This window comes from Felis catus, chromosome B3 (assembly GCF_018350175.1).
Source record: "Felis catus isolate Fca126 chromosome B3, F.catus_Fca126_mat1.0, whole genome shotgun sequence".
Lineage (NCBI taxonomy): Eukaryota > Metazoa > Chordata > Mammalia > Carnivora > Felidae > Felis > Felis catus.
This window is the reverse complement of record NC_058373.1, coordinates 21,370,301-21,390,232: the sequence shown is the minus strand read 5'-3', so window position 1 is coordinate 21,390,232 and position 19,932 is coordinate 21,370,301. Positions and strand designations below refer to the sequence as shown.

The 19,932-nt window shown below is 39.3% G+C and overlaps 1 protein-coding gene across 2 annotated transcripts in view; it reads left to right on the top strand.

Moving 5' to 3' along the window:
• Positions 1-19,932, top strand: part of MTMR10 (myotubularin related protein 10) — a 55,678-nt gene that overhangs the window by 23,342 nt on the left and 12,404 nt on the right. For both annotated transcript variants that reach the window (XM_006932321.4, XM_023255007.1), the window contains exons 5-11: positions 380-522; positions 7,586-7,676; positions 13,819-13,990; positions 15,271-15,358; positions 15,440-15,528; positions 17,872-18,002; positions 19,248-19,317. In XM_006932321.4, the coding sequence (XP_006932383.3) occupies positions 380-522; positions 7,586-7,676; positions 13,819-13,990; positions 15,271-15,358; positions 15,440-15,528; positions 17,872-18,002; positions 19,248-19,317 (784 nt within the window). The remainder of the gene's footprint in view (positions 1-379; positions 523-7,585; positions 7,677-13,818; positions 13,991-15,270; positions 15,359-15,439; positions 15,529-17,871; positions 18,003-19,247; positions 19,318-19,932) is intronic.

Here is a 19,932-nt window from a genome sequence, read left to right as displayed (position 1 = left end):
CCATGAGATCATGACCTGAGCCAAGGTCAGACACTTAACCCACTGAGCCACCCAGGCACCCCATATTTTTAAGTGGAAATATAGCATATATAGCTTTTTATGTTTTCTGAATATTTGTCCTCTCTTTAATTAAAATTTTAAGCATTAAATGTGTCTTAAGTGGTTTGTGCAAAGATCATTTAAAATCTAGTCAAAAACAAAGTTAACACCAATCTCCCAAAGCTCTAGAAGTTGTAGACAGATATGACAGATTCCAGAGAAGCCGTGCTCAAATGGTGGGTAACTTAATTATTTTCAGTAATAATTTGTTCAAGTGTATGAAAGACTGGGTAACAAGAAAGAATTTTTACACATTTTTTCTTTATTTTTTCATTTTTAGTAAATGACCATAAGAGGAAGCAGAAAGTCCTAGGTCCCAACCAGAAACTGAAATTTAATCCAACAGAGTTAATTATTTACTGTAAAGATTTCAGAATTGTCAGATTTCGCTTTGATGAATCGGGTCCTGAAAGTGCCAAAAAGGTAATATTATTAAGCTTTATCAAGTTCTGTGTTTCACACTGTATTTACCAATATCAGTTCTGTATGGAAATTCTCTTTTCTCAGTTGCTCAGACTTGTTTTTAGGGGAAGTTATCAGATATCTCCTTAAGTAAAGTCAAAACCAAGAATGTTAATAGAACTATTTCCTTGGACTAATTTATGACTGTTTTAAAGTATTCTGTATAGTTGTGGGGTTTTTTTGTCATCAGCTCCTAATATACCAAAAACTATGATGTGAAAATTAGCGTATCTTTTGCATTAAGACCAGTACCAGCTGGTTTCTTTCTTGGTTAGAACTTTAGAAAATACCTCAGAACTTTATCAATGAACTAAAGGCTAGACTTAAGTTACCTAAGGGTTAAGTAAATATATAGTTATGGGAGAGACCTAATAATTATTAGTGCTTTAAAGAAATCATAGTGAATTAATTTGAGTGCTATTCACAGGAACAGCTAAAAACTAGGGACTTTTTCATTGGCTTTGTTTTTCTCTTGCCTTCTGGGGAATGTTTATTGCCTACTCATGGAATAAGGTTCATGACAGAAATTCCTACTTCCTTCATCCCACATTTGGCTTTGGCCAACAAGTGAAGCTGGTGGACCTAATGCCCTACCAGCCCATCTATATGGTACAGCAAATGCAGAGAATAATAACAGAATTTTCAGGAGAAGCCTGCTCCTACACATTGGGAATAAAGGAACAGTTTTCTTAGTGAAGTGGAACCTTCTTGCAGAAATGAGACAGCTTTTACACCACCAAAAAATGGGTGCATTTGTTTTCCATGGTTAGTAGACTTACCGCAGTGAATTTTCTGATGATTTCAAAATGAGGCTGTCAAAAATTCTCAAGGCAGCTGTCTTCATACACTTCGGTGGTTTCTTCACAGGAAGGCAAGCATAATAAGATAAATGTCTGAAAGTGCTGGACCACTGGGACTAGATAATCGAGCAGGGTGATGGTGGACTCTGTGGCTAAAAGTTTTCAGAGGGAGTGTGTGAAACCATTTTCCAGCATGCTGCATTTTTGAAAAGTCAACTAGATTGCCTTTTTTTTTTTTTAAATGTTTGTTTTATTTTTGAGAGAGCGTGAGCAGGGGAAGGGCAGCAAGACGGAGAGAGAGAATCCTAAGCAGGCTCTGTGCTGACTGCGCAGAGCCTAACGCAAGGCCCAATCCCACAAACCATGAGATCATGACCTGTGCCGAAATCAAGGGTCGGATGCACAACTGACTGAGCCACCCAGGTGCCCCTAGATAGCCTTTTTTTTTTTTTTTAATTTTTTTAATGTTTATTTCTGAGACAGAGACAGATCATGGATGGGGGAGGGGCAGAGAAAGAGGGAGACACAGAAACAGAAGCAGGCTCTGAGCTGTCAGCACAGAGCCCAACGAGGGGCTCGAACTCACAAACCGTGAGATCATGACCTGAGCCGAAGTCAGTCGCTCAACTGACTGAGCCACCCAGGTTCCCCAGCCCCTAGATAGCTTTTAAAACCCCTTTCAGCTGTTCATTTCTGCAGGTTGTGATTTTGGCATTTTACTAATTTGAGATGCCCACTCATATATAGAAAGACTTCAGGCGTAATTAGGCAATAGACTGTATATAAAACATTTTAGCTGAGTTACTTTCTTGAGCTTAAATATATATGTGTAATTTAATCAAAGCATCAAGAATCTGCTTGTGGAAACCTTAACTTCAGGATATATAGCATTTCAAAAATAGGGACACCATAGAACTTAGGAGATTTAGTTAGGACAGGATTTTTTTTTTTAAGAAATTGATACAGTGGCCCAATATTCTTTCAGAAAGTTTCCTTTTCTCCCACTCTCAACTGTATTTTTCAGTTGACTCTATTTCACTAATTGGAAATCATAATTATTTGGCTTTATTCTTGAGCCTTTTAGTATATACTTGCTGGTCATTTTTGATGTGTGAGGCAGAGTGCTTAGTTGAGAAGATAGAGTGTGAACAGCTGAAAATTAAATAGTGGTACAAACTAGTGACATAAAAGATGTTTCCACATAAGTGAGTAGTTGCCAAATGAATGAAACAGATGAGTGTTCTGGAAATTCAGGATATCCCTTGTGCTGCTGGTAAGTGATGGAGGGGGCCACATTGAACGGTCTACAAAAACAGCCTAGTCCAACTGTTTATGCCTTTTCCCAAGACCAAGTTTCTGGCAAAAATCCTTTTCCCCACTATCTTAAAATATTAAAAGGATGTAACCTCAGGCCTGAAGGAAATGCTCTTTTTGTCTTTTGTACAGTCATGTTGGGGGGTAGGGAGGCATAGGAAAAAAATTAGAGGCAGTAGGAATGAATATAAATAAAGAATTTTTTCCCTAATTTACACATTTTCAAACACAGAGAGGTTAAGGCGTGTGCTGTTAAAGCTTACTGGCTTCATGAGTTAAAAATGAGAATTCTAGCATAATTCTTTTATTTGAAGTGAACAAGTTTTCATCTAAAATTAGGTAACAGTTGGAAAGTTACAGCTTGACTATATCTCCCAGAAACTTTGCTAAATTTTCTCTGGAAATGCTCTGATTTTTTAAGTTGTTTTAGGATGCATGTTTTAAAATGCACTGTTTCAAGATGCATGTTCAGAGTTCTTTGGTGGGTAAACCACTGATTAGCTTTGAAATACTAAAAGCATTTATATTTCTGTTTGAAATACAAGATCTCAGAATGCTAAATTGGTTCACATTTTGTTAAATGTTGCTCTGTAGCCTTCTGGTAGTCTAGTTACTGTTGCCTAAATTATGTTATGACAAAATTAGATGACATTGTGCTACTGCATCCATTAGCATTCTTCATTATCCTTGGTCTGTCACAGGTAAATAAGGATATTTGGGACAGATCTGTATAAAGAAAAAAGGAATTTGATAATGCAGAATTTGGACACCTAGCCTCAAAGCAACTTGAAATCACCATTTCCTTTTGTAGAACCTCTGCTCAAAACTGAGGGACAAAAAATATATATCTTTTTCAATGATTTATCACCTATACAATATATTTATATATTATATATATTATAATAATAATATTATATAATTATATAATATTATATAATTATATAGTAATAATTATATATAATAATTATATAATTATATAATAATATATTATATATATTTATTTATATATTATATATATATTTATCACTTATAAATATATATATATATATATATATATATATATATATATATATATATATATATATATAAAGATGGCAAGTGAAATATTTGTCCTTTGTCTCCACTTTATTCTCAGAATACTTGGTGGTGAACTACTTGTTCAGGCATACTTTCTAGAAGTGAAAATTCAACCCATCTATAGATTTAAACAATAAGTTGGCCTTTCCTGAACTTTTTTTTTTTTTTTTTTTTTTTTTTTTTTTGCTGTGAATATGAGACTTAACTCCTTGGTGGCTTTTAGACCACAAAAATATAGGAAACCAGTTTTGTGTGCCAGTGTGCTAGAACTTGATAAGGTTTGAGCTTCCCTAGGGCTGCACCCCTGGCTGGTCTTAGAGGAGAAGCCAGCTGTGGGTCCACAAGAATCAGTCTTGTGTCCAAAAATCACTTTAGAAGTAGTTTACTTTTTTCCTCCAATAAAATATTTACCATAATTCACTGTCTTTAATACCAAGATACTCTCATTCTTTATAATAACCAGTGCAAATGAACTATTTTCAGGAGCAGTTTTTAAAGATGTAGAGATTTTCTAAAAATTTTTAATGCTTATGGAGTACATTACAAAATTAGAATAATTTTACATGAAAATGAGACCTACTTTTTTAAGTCTTTGAAACTCTCAGTGACAGAAGCTAGGAATGTGGACATAAGCTTTTTAAAGAGCGTGTATGAAAACGCTTGAGGGAGAGGAATGTTGGCTTTATTTCTCTTCTCAAAGTGTCCTACATAACAGCATGAATGTAACCCAGATAACGCAGGTGGTATGTGCCTATATCTGGGTTCTCAAAGATGACCCTCACTTAGGTTACATAGAAATACATTTTGCATCTTTTAATGACACTGCTGAACACAAGCTTTAGTTCACGTTGTGCCCCCTCCCTGCCAAAATCCGGCATTGTGCCGGTGATTAAACAATATCAGTTTCACAAGATTGTTCATAGTCTTCTTTAAGTGAAGATGCTATTACACACACCCATTTGCTTTCCTAACCTTAAAAATGTGATGTTGTGTTATTCTTAAGGGCTTTTTAGAATTGGGCTATGTTGGGTTTTGCCTAGCAGATAGGCTTTGTTTGTTTTTGCTTTGTGGCCATAAACAACGTATTCCATAATCAGTGATCTGTGAATTTCTTTTGTGTAAACAAGGCCTGTGGCTGCTTTCTAAATGTCTTAGAGAACATGATATGATCGTTTCATTGGCTTAGAGCACTTTTCCTTACTATGTTGTAAGTAATTTTGTCCACTGGTATTTTTAGTGCAGCTGCTGTTATGCTCAAAGCAACCTCAGAAAGCTACTAAAGAGAACAAAAATGCTTAGAAGTCTTTAGGTCTTCGCTCAGCTCTGTGCAGAGAGGTCTTTCCTGGTCTCCTCTAAATTATTAACCTATTTCCTTCTCGCCTCACCATAACATTTCATATCCCTTCCCTGCTGGACTTTTTTTTTTTCCTTTAGCACTTAAAATTATCTCACTTACTATAGTTTTTGCTTATCTTATTTCGTGTCTGTTTTCCTCCCTAGAATGTAAGCTTAGTGAGGCCAGGGATCTGTGTCTCTGTTGTTCGCTGCTGCTGCCCCAGGGCTTTGGACATGGTAGATGTGCAGGAAGTATCTGTTGAATGAATGAGAGACGCAGCATCTACCCTTGAGGAATGGAATTTAAAACAAAGAACGCCTGTACCCTTTTTTATCTTTACTTAAGTAAAACTATTTCATGAATACTTTGTATTTTATCTATACTTAAAACTATTTCATGAATACTTTATACGAAAGCATAGCTAACTGAAGAGACACTTTATATCACAGTGGCTGTTATTCAGAGAGAACAGAAGCGTTTCTGCAGTTAATACTGGGAAATCAGCTCTGTCATGGGAAAGCCTGTGAAGAGATTCGAGTTGAACAGAGATGGTAGTTTCAGAGACAGTGTGGTTGGCTGAGCTGTGGAGAAGGATTTCCCGAGCAGCGTGTGGCAGAGGAGGTGACTGTGAGTGAGGCAGACACAGTATTGTGCAGGCACATCATTCTCCGACAGGAGACCACTGAAGGAATATTGGAATGGGAAGGGATGTCTGGTGGAGGAGAACCAGTTTGGGGAAGAGTCAAGAATGAGAAGATTGCATTTATTAGGCAGGTATCTGGGCACTGTGGCAGGTTATCCCGGGAGCAGAGTTGTTGGTCAGAATTTTATCTTCAGAAGAGAAATCTTAGGCATTGTGGATTTTTTTCAGAATGTGGGGAAGCCCACAGACATGCCGAAAGGTGAGTATGGCTTAAGAACATGGCTGTGATCGTGCAGAGAAATGGAACAAAAATGAAAGATAATCTTGAAAAAAGTGCTATGAAACTCATAAAGTCAATATGGTGCCCGGAGGAATAGGAAGTGGTGATTCGAGGTACGGATTGCAGTAGTCTTGCTGCTAGAAGAGGCTCTTTCAGGAAGACTGTTGTACAGATCAGGGATGGAAATGTAGCTTACTCTCTCTAATTGCATTAAATGGGACTGTCATAGAAAGCTCTCCTTGTAGCCATTGAGAAAATCGAGCTATTATATAAAGGTTTCAGGAACCTTTGGTAATTGTTTTTAGTCAGAACTAAAACTAATGATAAACTCTGTCCTCTTATTTGTATATATATTCTAATTTAGTAAGACAGGAAACATTTATTCTATAGAAGACTTTTAAAATGTATTTTAAACTAGAACTGGTTACAGTTAGAACCTGCATCAACACATCCCAAACACTGCTAATGGACATGGACTAACAACTGAACTTTTCCTGCTTGCTCACAGTTGGACATATGTCATGTGGCTTAACGCTTTTCCTTCTAAATGATATGTAATCTTTTCAAGTAAGATCTCCTCTTCTCTCCTTGCATATGTCTTATAGTTCTTCTTTCCGCTCTGTTCATTTAAGAGTGTTTTCTTCTACAAATTAGTCTAGGGCCTTGCAAACATAGAGCACTCTCTGTCTTTCCTTCTATCCAGAGCAGTTGGGAATAATACCAACCATATTTCCATGTATGGAGCTTCTCCAGAAGTCAGGCATGTATTAAAATTGTTAATCCTTATTTCAGCCATAGGTATTGTCTTCATTTCACAGATGCACAAACCGAAGCTCAGAGAGGTGAACTGATTTTGCATCACTTACATGGCAGGTGTTTGGTAGACCTACGATGTAAGCCCCGATCTGTTTGATTCCAAAGCCCACACTTTCTCCACCATAGGCATAGTCTCAAACCATTTCCTTAAACACACGTTTTTGTTTTTGTTTTTGTTTTTGTTTTTTTTTTTTTGATGTACCTCTTTGAGCCATCCTGTACGTTAGGGTTTCTTGCTAATTTTTATTTTTTTGTCATTGTAGCTTTTCTGTTAAGTTTAGGGTTTTTTTTTAATCCATGGGGTATGAACATTAAAATTTCATACCTTACATTAAACCTTCCAGATTGCTGGTCTTAAGTCATTGTAGTCCACCAAAAATGAAACTATTTCAATCCTTTCCTTAGGACTGTATATATATGTCACTGCCTTTTTAGAGAATGCTTCTCTAGGTTTTGAGTTTCATTTATTTGAATAAAATTACTTTCCTGTTAAAATTCAACTCCGTAAACACTTACTGAATACTTAACCATGTACTCACTAAAGATTATAAACAGTGTCCTGGGGGCACAACAGTGAATGAGATACCTGGCCTTAAGGAGCTCTTTCACATTCTAGGTCAACAGAAAAAAACATGTAAATAAATATCTGTAATCACTGCCCCATCCAAGATGATGCTCCCAGTAATCAAGGCCTTATTGTACATTTTCATTTAAATAAGTGTGTTAAAATCAAATTCTAAATGTAGAATTTTTCCTAGGTATGCCTTGCAATAGCTCATTATTCCCAGCCAACAGACCTCCAGCTACTCTTTGCATTTGAATATGTTGGGAAAAAATACCACAATTCAGGTAAATATGAAAATATTAAATATTGTGACTAACTTTACTTTGTGTAAGTTTTATTCTTATGTTTGTCAGAGGCTTCCAAGTACATGGGCTTTAATGACTGTAGAATTATGAACTTCCTAACTGTTAGAGAAGTGAGCACTATATACTAAAAGAGACAATATTTGTTAGATTATTTCTTAAAAAGTGAGCAGGGAGAATCTGCAAGCAGCTATAAACATAGGCTTATAAAAATCATGTCAGGTATTTTATCTACAGTCCCTGGCTTATATTTTATGGTGAAGAAAGATCTCCCTCCTCCCCACTTTTAATTGGTAGCTTGAGTTAAAGTAATCTTATCGTTTAAGAAAACTGGCAGAAAAGTAAAAGATATTTGAAATGCATGATCTTTTCTGGCATGGTGTGGTTTCATGCAAAAGCTAGAGTGGTTAGACTTTTCAGTGGACTTCATTAAGATCATCAAAATACTGACTTTGTATTTCTGAGTAAGATTGATGAAAGGAAGAGGAGCATCTGTCCAAAGGACAAGTCTATTCTAGGCAGTTTCTGTACAAGTAAAATAGTACTCTTCATATGCTGAACTTGTAATTACATCACTCAGTGTGATGGCATTGCCAGGGAGAATTCCAGTTGACCATGTAATTCTGTACATTTTTAATATGCAAAGATAATTTTAATCAACCATTTTTTAAAAATCTCATAAAAGGATAGAGGAAGAACAAAGAGGTCACATCTCATATCAGCCCTTTGTGGGTTAGTGACCTGCTGAGGCACATGCTCTCCTACCATTAAGGAAGAAAAAGAAATCAGTTACATATTTGTAATGAAAGATCAATTCGCCCCAGCATGGTCTGGAGAGGGATCTTACAAATTAGTAGTTGTACTGGTCTTTCATTTTGTTACCTCAAAACATTGTAGTAATTTAAATCTATATAATAAAAGCATATTCAAGTATCACTAGACTGTAAATACGTTAAGATGTAGGAACAGTACACAGTATCTGCAGATGCATACGGTATAACTGTATTTTCACTCTTCTAAAAGATACTTGTAAGCACCATAGAAATGGTAGCTTTTACCATATGGTGCTATATTTATAGAAATTGGATGAAAAACTGTTGCTTAATTTTTCTTATCAAAATGTAACTAATCATAACTTAGGTTTTAGCAGTACAATTGACTTTTTAAGTGTATCTCTTAACATAAACTATAAAATTCACTTACAACCTAAAGCTAAAGTGTCGTAGACCCTGCACTACTTGTTAGGCGACTGTTTCTTTGGATCATCATCAAGCTACAGACCATCACCATCAAGGTTATTTTCAATAAGATCCTCACCCAAAGTTGCAAGAGAGTAACTGAAATGCAGGTTTCAAGAAGTCCAAGAATTGTAGGAGAGAGCCTTTGATTCCCACTTAAATTTGTTTATGATACAGATCAATTCTTGATGCTATTTTTTTTCTAGTAGAAATGATTCAGTCCAGGGTTTAGATGCATGACTTCTGCAGTAAAATGTAATGACTCGAGCTCAGCAAATACAGTGAACTTCATTATGCGTTTGGGAACCTGATGCCTGCTTCAGTTACTTTTCAGTTTTCTTCATCCATTCCTTGTGGGCATCTCTGGGTTAATTATACTTTAAATAGTTACTCAACCCCTAGCTCTTCTTCTACTGGGTTTTCTTATTTACATCAATCAGATCTATAGGTCTTCTTACATATAGTCTGTTGATAAAATTTGATAATTCATACTTAAAATATTCAGGACCACTTTTCATATTACATCCTTCAGTCACCTCCTCCTTTGACAGGTACTTCATAAACATAACACTTGACCAGAGTTTTGTTAAGATTCCTCATAGGGTAACATCCTTTAATATCCTTCCGTGCTGTTGCAGAAGCATAAACTGCATCTTTAAGATCAAAAGAAGCCTGAAATTTCCACACACTGCAGTCAGAATTCATTAATTTGTGAGTGAAAGATGCCCACTAATCCACTCTTGAACTTCTGGATGCCACCTTGATTCATTGGCTGGATTAAAGAATAAAGAAGTCCTTTTTGCAGGCAGGTAGGTGACAAAGCTGTTTCCACAAATAAGATCTGAAGTTAGAGGATGTCCCCTGCAGTTACCTAAGGACAGAATCTTGTGGAGGAACTTAGGCACTCTGAGGTTTTCTTTCACATTGGGCATCACTTGCATAAAAAAAAAAAAAAAACACATCTCTGAAAAGCTTAGCAGTCACCCAAGTACTTCTGAGAGGATCCCAAAGGGATGATGCATAGCACCCACAGGCCTGGAACATTCCTGCACGATGACGCCACAGGACGCGCTGGCACAAACAAAAACAGTGGCTCTATTTTTTTCTTTTTTAACTTGAAAGGACCCTGCTTTCATCAGTCAGATTATTATTGGGCAAATAATGTCCTCAAAGTACAGATTCATCTTTGTGATAAAATTGATAAGATGTCAGATTATGCTTCTGGTCTGAAGAAGTGCAAACCTCATGAAGTTATCTGTAGCCTCAGTGTTGGCAGCTCTACTCCGTGGCAGAGCTTGCAAATGCTGGGATGTAACCTCAAGCTGTGATTAGACTCATGGCAGAAAGTAAACGTTTTCAGTGAGGTTGATTTTATTTTGTAATTTTGTCCTTTTTATGAACTTAGGTCTTAGTGTTAGATTTTCCATTACATGCTTATTTGAAAACCACTTACAGAGTACGTAGTCCGTTTGAAACAGTGTAGGAATTTTTAAAGTTTGTTGCTTGTCAGTTCTTTTAAGATTCTTAGTGTAGCTATACAGGGCTGTGACTGATCTTCCTGTCTCTTGATTACTAGTGGTTCCGGGCCAGCCTCCTACATCTTTTAGAGATGCAGCCATCCTGGCCACACCCCAGGCCCAAAGTCCAAATCTCGCTACCCACTTCATTGACTCACTCTGTTGAACTTAACATCACAGCTCTGTTTTTACCCTTTTCACCCTATGGCTTCTAATTCCTGCAGTATCATCAGAGTGATAGTCTTTCTTCTCATATGGTGACCACTTTTATTGTCTTTGCTGTTGCTTGAGACCATTCTAAATATGGATGAGGCTAATTTAGTGGAGACTGTTGTCGATAATTTCAACACAGCCTGGGATTAGAATTCTGAGTTTCACAGAAGATAGCCAAGGTCAGGAATGCCCACTGTATAGTTTCACTTTTAGTTGGCTAATGAGCTATCCTCAAACATCACTCAGGTAACTCTCAGGGGAGCTGGATCTCCCTAAGATGACTGATTTTTGCCAGTCTGTTGCTGCACCCCTATTAGTAATCCACTGGTAGAGCAGGCTGCAGGCATCAGGCCTTTGGAATTTCTGGAAAGCATTCGAATTTCCTGACTCTTTAATGCCAGATTGAGTATCTGCTACACATTCTCTAATAAGCTCTCCTTGAAGAAGATGCAGAGCATACAGCCTAGTGCTGGTTGTTAAGAAACAGGCAGGTTTTCAGCAACTCAAGCCTATAAAATAGTAAACAATGCATTGTCTTACAGTTTCTGTCATTTGATGTTCAGAAAATTGGTCTTAGTTAGATCTTGAGACTAAATCTTGCCAGAGAAACAATCTCATTATGTTTCTTAGCCTGGCTTACTAAAGTCTGTAACTTCAAAACACTCCAAAGTATTTGGTCCTAGACTCCTAGGTGAGGGTATCCTGCCAAACTATTTATGTCACTCTTTGAAAATTGTGAGTGTGTTCTTTATACTTCTTTTTCCGTGGTGGTTATCTCATTGTGTGGCGAGGACCTCTGGTACAGTGTTGAATGATAATCATGATAGCGGGCATCATTTCTGTTCTGGTTTTGATGAAGATGATGTTTACTGTGTGTTTGCTGGTAATTACCCTTTATCAAGTAAGGAAATTCCTTTTTATTCCCAATTTGCCAAAGTTTGTTTTTGTTTTTTTAAATTATGAGTAGGTGTTGAACTCTATCAAATATTCTCCTGCACTTTGAACTGATCATATGGGGTTTTTTTCCCCTTTAATTTGATCATATGAGGAATTACTTAGATTTTCTAATATTGTATAGCTTTCTGTGGTTATTAGTGTTCTGGAACACTGTGTAAAGTGAGAATTGCCTGGAAATTCCACGAAGGTTCTGTGTCCTGCAGAGGTTACAACTCCCAAGTTCTTCCGCATACATTCTTGTACCTACCCCAGAGAAGGCTCTAGATGGGGTGGCTCCAGGCTGTGCGCTTAGCTTTAGCATTTGGATTTTAAACAAGCCCTGCTAAAATCAGAATCACTGGGTAATCACACAGGATCCTTTCTAATCTAGAGTAGCACTGTCCAGGGATGGAAATATTCTCTCCTCTGCATTGACCAGTATAGGAGCCACTAGCCACATGTGGCTCTTGAGCACTAGAAATGTGGCTGGTACAACCGAGGAACTGCATTTTTAATTTAATTTTGTTTCAATTTAAATAGCACATGTGGCTAGTGGCTAGTGGCTACTGTTTGGGGCAGCACAGACCGAGAGTCTTGGCGCCATCTAATTTTCCAGCCTCTCTTCCCCCATCCTTTGCATCCCTAAAGCTCTAGCTGTATTTCATTACTTGATGTTTTACAATTACACCATGTGTTTTGTGTTCTGCTCTGCCCAGCATGCCTGCCTCCTTCTCACTAGCCACCTGGTAATGTTTGGCTCATTCCTTAGGACTCTGTTCAGTTGTGGTCAAGTCCTGAGGCCTCTCCTGTCCCAGCCTTTGTCTCCAGCGAGCTCTAGGGTCATTTTCCTCTGTGCTGTCACTGCACTCATACATTTGCCTCACTGTGACTAGTGCTGAGCTCACCCTCCTCTGTCTCGTTAGCGCTTTCAAGACAGAGAGACAACCTTACTTTTAAATTTTCGGGCCTTAGTACATGGTAGGTTCTCAGAAAATACCTGTCTCACACCAGGTGTTAAATAGTCAACAGGAATGGGCATGGCGTGTTCATGGGATGATGGAAGGGTTTCTTTGGCTACAAGAGAGAATGGGGTTAGGCAGTAATGAGACATAAAGATCAGGTCAATTAAGGGCCTTTTAAGCAAAACCATGTAGGTTTGCTTAAGGAAGTTGGAAAATGAGCATGAGGGAAAGTTGAGGCAAGAGTATAGCATCATGAAAGCATGTTTTTGGGGGGAATGTGTCTCGTGGCAGGCTGCAGGCCAGTTTGAGTGCAGCACGTGCCAGGGATGTCAGCAGCCTTCAGGGGTGAGACACAGGACCAGTAAAGATCATGCCGTCTGTCACCCTGGATCGCCAGGGTAGATGAGGCTGATTGCTGAGATGTCCTCTTTCTCTCTGGTCATTCTGCAGGCTTCTGAGGCTGTGGGCTTCTCCCAGAGGGTAGCAGCTCTCCTTGATGACAGAGGGCTCCTTGCTAAGGAAGTTCAAGTACACTTGCGCTCTGCTGAGATCCCCAGATGGGAGTGGCCCTCTGGTGGAGAACAAGGAGCACTTGTGAGCTTATCAAAGGAAAACAGAGTAGATCTAGAAGACCCAAAAATTTTATAGTGAGCCATAGAAAGGATTGAGACATCAGTATCAGAAGGATGAAAGATCTGGACCAGAACAAAGATGATTGGATGCATTCATTGTTCCAGGCAAAATGTAGAGAAAATGAGCAGTTGAGGGCAGGGGACTGAGGGAAGCTCATGAGTGGTTTCTGTGGAACGGTAGGGATGGAAGACCATTGAAAAGGAGAAAATAAATGGGGAGGAAATCTGCGCAGCAGGCATTGTTCATCATTTGGGAAGGTGGTCAGTAACAGGGAGGAGGGAAAATGTATAGCCTAGGCAGCTGGAGTGGTGCAGTGTGGTCAGATGAAAGTCTTTTCAAAGTCAAGGTGACTTACTTGTGTTTGAAGGCAAAAGGGATGGAGCCAGTAGAAGGACAGAAAAACCAGCGGTGCTAAAGGAGTCAGGAGGGAGCTGGATAAGGAAAATGAGTTCTTTTGACAAGAGGAGGGCTGCCTCTTTCTCAGGACTGCTGGGAGCAGTAGGAACATCTAGGAGAGGTGCCCCGTCCGTGCGTGTTTCTGATAGGAGGCGCCCAGAGGGGAGAGGGAATGTGGGACAAAATGTGACCATTGAAACAAAATTAATAGTATTGCTTTTTCTTGTAGCCAATAATATTAATGGAATACCCTCAGGAGGTGGCAGCGGGGCCGGTGGTGGCAGCAGCCAAAAGACTCCACTCTTCGAGACGTACTCAGACTGGGACCGAGAAATCAAGAGGACAGGGGCTTCTGCATGGAGAGTTTGTTCTATTAATGAGGGTTACATGATATCCACTTGGTAAGTCCCATTTTTACAGCCTTATTTATAGCTGGAGGTGACTTCTTCTGAATAATAATCACTCTGCTCTCTGATAACTTACAAGTTATGGTGAATGGAATATTTGTTTTTAATAATGCTTTCATGAGGGGCACCTGGGTGGCTCAGTTAGTTAATCGTCCAACTCTTGATTTTGGCTCCCCTACTTGCTCTCTAATCTCTCTCTTTCAAAAATAAATAAATAAGCTTTAAAAAAAAACGAAAAAAAAAACTGCTTTCATGGATATTTTATCTTAAAAATGCAAAAAGAGAGAAAGGAGGATGTCTTACGGTGCAGTGAGCACTAGTAATTGCTGCCCAGTCAGTGAGTCTGCGTGTCTTTGGAAACAGGAAAGGTTAGAAGGGGGAGATAAGGAGCTGAAGCTTTTTTTTTTTTTTTTTTTTAAGTTTATTTATTTTTAGAGAGAAAGAGTGTGAGTAGAGGAGAGGCAGAGAGAGAGGGAGAGAGAATCCCAAGAGAATCCCAATCCCTCTGCACTGTCAGTTCAGAGCTGAACATGGGGCTTGATTTCATGAACCATGAGATCATGACCTGAGCTGAAACCAAGAGTCAGATGCTTAACTGACTGAGCCACCCAGGCACTCCAGAAGCTAAAGCTTCTTGGTAGATTTGTGGGTTTGGTGTGGTCTTGTGTTATGTGCCTTGGGTTCTTACCCATAGAGAACAAAGGTGGGCATGTTTTTCAGAAACCGAATACATGTTTGATTAATAATCATTTTGGAGAATATTTTAGACATCTCCTTTGGATGTTTCCCCCTGCTTTAAATATAAGTTTTGCGGGGCGCCTGGGTGGCGCAGTTGGTTAAGCGTCCGACTTCAGCCAGGTCACGATCTCGCGGTCTGTGAGTTCGAGCCCCGCGTCAGGCTCTGGGCTGATGGCTCAGAGCCTGGAGCCTGTTTCCGATTCTGTGTCTCCCTCTCTCTCTGCCCCTCCCCGTTCATGCTCTGTCTCTCTCTGTCCCAAAAATAAATAAAAAAGTTGAAAATAAATAAATAAATAAATAAATAAATAAATAAATAAATAAATATAAGTTTTGTGATAATTGACAACGTCACACGTGTTTTAGACAAGAGATGTCTAGGGTCAGCCTTGTCTTCCATGGTACCTACCATGTGGCCACCAAGTAGGGTGCACATTAAATGGGGATAAATGTGTTTAATTATATATGGAGTCTTCAGAGCACACTTACCTGCCTAGAGCACAGGATTCTTATGTTATGGTTTGCTTTTTCCTCTCCAGCCTTCCAGAATACTTTGTAGTGCCAAGTTCTTTAGCCGACCAAGATCTAAAGATCTTTTCCCATTCTTTTGTTGGAAGAAGGATGCCCGTAAGTGCTGTCTGTTGGATTTCATTCATACCGATGTCTTTTTCTCTACCCAGTTACATAAAGGCTCTGCTTCTCTCCTAGTTCTGGTGCTGGAGCCACTCAAATGGCAGTGCCCTCGTGCGAATGGCCCTCATAAAAGATGTGCTGCAGCAGAGGAAAATCGACCAGAGGTATCAAGAAATGGTCATTGTTGCTGTAGACATTTTTAGTTGTCAGAAATAATATATTAAACTCCTGACTACTTGAAAATAGTTAGAAAGTGGCATAGTTTTATTAATTAGTTAGCAACATATAGTCTATACAAGAATCACCATTTTGGAAAAAATGTGAATATATTAAAATTAACATTTAAGTTATACTAAATAGAATTTAATTCTTTGGCTTATAAGACACTGGGGAATCTTACATTGCTGACGTCTTGGTATAACAGTGTAGCCTTTAACGTATTTGCAACGTGTGGTGATTTCCAGCTGAGATACTTTAGGGTAAATCAGACCTTTCTTGTAGTTTGGTGTGTCTTAGGTCTACAGAGTCACAGTAGCTTAAATGGTGGTTTTAATTAGCTACCACAAACAAGTTTGGCATCATCTGCTATAAAGTCACCAGTAATCTCCATGTCATTAAAGCAGAAGGCATTTCTCAGTCAGTGGGCATCACTATTGTTTAGTCTCTCCCTAAAGCCCTCTGAGTCCTGCTTGTTTCCACTCTCCTGAAGCCCCTCTTCCTCACCAGTACTCTGCCCTCTGCAGACATTACCTAGAATCTGTTTCAGGCCACTGCTTCTTCCCATTCTGCATTTCTTTTCCTAAACAAGTTTACCTATGGCTGTGGCTTTAGTGACCATCAGATTTTATCTCTAATGGGACATCTTCCACATGCAAGTCTCAGAGGCCCTTTAAACTCAATATGGTCCAAAACCAGCCTCCAGCATACAAGCACCGCGCACTCTCCCAGCCTGCCCTCAGAAATCCAGGAGTCATCCTGGATGCGTTTTCTTTCACTTCCTTCCCCCACATTGAGCCCATCATCAAATCTGTCACTTCACTTTTTAGAAACCTTACAAACTGTGTCCACCCCAGCTACACCCCTACCATGAGTGCCCTCATTTCTTCCCTCCACGTCTCATCCACTATCACACCCGTGGCTCCTGGCCCTGGCCACCATGGACTTTGCCTTTGCCTGTGCTTTCCCATCTCCCGATATTCACCAGTGCTGTTCCCTTCTGGGCTGTCTTTCTTCATGCTCATCCTCCAGCACTCTCCACCCCACCCACTCGGTACTCCCTCGTTCTTTATCTCTCATGGCAAATCTCACTTCCTGAAGATAAGCTTTCCCTCACCTCCTAAATTAGATCAGGCCTCAAGTTATACATTCTCTATGGCTCTCTAAATTTTCTTCATAACACTTACTTCAGTCTTTAATTGCATGTATGTGTTACAGTTTGATTACTGCCTATATTTGCTACTAGGCTATAAGCTTCTTGAGCTGAAGGGACTATGTTTTGCATACCATTGTACATTCAGCACCCAGGAAACACCTGTGATGTTGAATATTTATTCAATACTTGTTAAATAAATGAGGAACAAAGGAACAGATCTTAGAAAACCGGCTCAGAGAGCCTCAAATTGTATATCACAGTCTGTGACTGTTACAGCCAGATCTTAGTTTTTTTTCCCCAGGGCCATACCGAAGAAAGGCACCTTTGCTGAAGCAAATAACTGACAAGTGACCCTCAAATGATCCTTCAGGAAAGGAAAAGGAGTATTATTCAAATAATCCCTGATGGGTGTTTTTTACCTTGGTCACATTTGAAATGACCTGTCATGTCACAGTCCAAGCCCAGTATTCACTGCCATGTCTGCTGGTTAGATGCACAGGAAGGGTGGGGGCTGGGGGGAGGCTGCTATTAGAGGGAAGCCAGCAGCACTGCTGGGTGGGAGTTCGTCCTGAACCCTCACAGCCAGTGGCACTTGTAATGTTTTAATTTTATTAAGCTGAGAATTGTTTTGATTCTTTCTATTTTTTCAGCTATTCTGTTCTTCATAAGTAGGACAGGCTCTCTTTGTTGTCAAATCTCTCTCTGCCCCTTTCTCCTTAGACATACCATCTCAGGCCCTCTCTGTGTTTCTCCACAGCCAAGCTTGTGTCCACCACAGGACCTTTGCCCTTACCTTCCCTCTGCCTAGAACACTTTCTCTCAGATCTCTCAGATCTTTCATGGCTTCTAGTTATTTGGGTTTTAGCTTCAGTATTACCTTCACAGAAGAGCCTTTCTGACCACATGACTTGAACTAGCCTGCATTCACTCGATTATGCCACCCACGGCATTCACCACAGCCTATTACTTTATCATTTACCCAACCACCACCAGAAATGGAAGCCCTGTGAGAGTAGAGACCCAGCCTGTCTTGTTTATCTATCTCTAGCTCTGAGAATAGTGCCTTGGCTCATAATAGGTCTTCAAAAAATATGTGTGGCATGAATGAATGACTCAAGGATTTTGTCTTTATTAGGATTTGTAATGCAATAACTAAAAGTCATCCACAGAGAAGTGATGTTTACAAATCAGACTTGGATAAGACCTTGCCCAATATCCAAGAAATACAGGCGGCTTTTGTAAAACTTAAACACCTATGCGTTGATGGTAATTTCATTTTTATTATATATGTATATATATATATATATGTATACAGTGAATGGGTGATAACACCATTGCATGAGGCATGTCAGAAAAAATGATAGCCCTTGAAAATATAGAAATAGATACATTTAAGTAGAGGCACATTGAAATACTTTTGCATGACAGTATCAGAAGCTCTTAGAAAATGGAGTTTAAACTGCTTTTTTGTTTTGGAGGGAAAAAAAAAACAATTACACCACTTTGAAATAAATAATAAATGGTGTGGTAGGATACTTCTGTAAAGTGCCAAGGAGAACAGTGAGCTACCCATACAAACTTCCTAAGATTTTAATGCACACAGTTATGTTTTAAGATAAGGGACTTGACATGAATTTCAAACAGAGCCATGTTGTAATCTGCGTGGCCTCCGATTTCTAATACATGTATTAGAACAAGTGCTTCTCAGGCACTTTCATTGTGCCCCAGGGGGATGACTCCCGTGAAAGCATCTCTGGCATAAGTGTGGCCTCCTTGAAGTATACACAGAGTCCTACTTACCTGGGAGCCAGGAGAGGCAGCCATTGTGGCAGTTCTGCAGGGATGAGCGGGTGCTTGCCTGGAAGGAGAACTGGGGAGGGACATGGTGTGTTAAAAAAAGCACAGTGACATGAATTCTTATCAACCATCTGGTAATTGGAACATTACTAAAGCCTGGAGTTTGTGAGGTGAGCAACGTCTTGAGACAGGCCACGCAGGACTGAGTCAGGACAGTGCAAGCCCTGCCAGGAAGATGCCCTCATTCCTGCTGTCACAGAAACCGTGCACTGAGAGGCAGCGCTGGCAGCAGGAGCAGGGGAGAGAAGCAAGGAGGGTGAGGTTTGCAGTCAGGAAGCTGTGAGTAGGGGGCATCAGAATCCAGGGGTGGGCTGACCAGGAAGGTGGGAACCACTGGCTCTTAGGCAGAGGTGGTTAGACTCTCCAGGACTTCCCTGAAAGCCTCCAGGGGAGTGCTTTTTTTGTTTTTTATAGAATTGTAACATGTCTTCTTAAATGACTATATTATTAAGTGAAAATGCATACTTCCTTAAAGCCAACTAAATATTAAAAACTGTGACATATCACTTAACTCTGATATTGATCATGTAAAATTAAGTTTAAAAAGCCCAAAAAGGTGTGTGCATACATTTTATATATATATATACAAAATATATGCATCCTATATATTACATATATATGTTTTTTAGATAAATATTACCATATTTATTGCAGAGCCTTTTGAAGAAACTGAAGAGAAATGGTTGTCTTCACTGGAAAATACTCGGTGGTTAGAATATTTAAGGTTTGTACAACCACTTTCCTTTTTCTTCTTTAACTTATTTTGAAATAATTATAGACTCATAGGAGATGCAAACAGTCCAGCGCTCCACATACTCCTCACCTAGCTTCCCCCGGTGGTTACATCTTCCATAACTAGAATGTGGTATCAAAACCAAGAAACTGACAGTGGTATAATATATAAGCCTTATTCAGATTTCACCAATTTATGTGTGTTTTCATGTGTGTGTGCGCATGTGCATGTGTGTGGTATTATGTGCATTTTTATTGCATGTGTGGATCCGTGCAGCCCCCACCACAGTCACTATACAGAACTGCTCCATCACTGCAAGGCCCTTCATACTGCCCCTGCAGAGTTGCGTCCCCATCGCTGTGCCCTAGCAACCACTCCTCTCTTCTCCGTCTCTGTGTTTTGAGATTTCAAGAATGTCCTGTACATCAGCCCCCTTTTTATAAAAGGATTAATGAATTTCCCTGATAGAAAAATCAAAACATACTCTGTTGAAGAGTCACTTAAATGCTGATGAAATTTGCAAAGGTTATTGAGAACACAGTACAGTGCGAGATTAGATGTGCTTGATTTCAAGTACTTTTAAAGAAATATTTATAGTGGAAATTT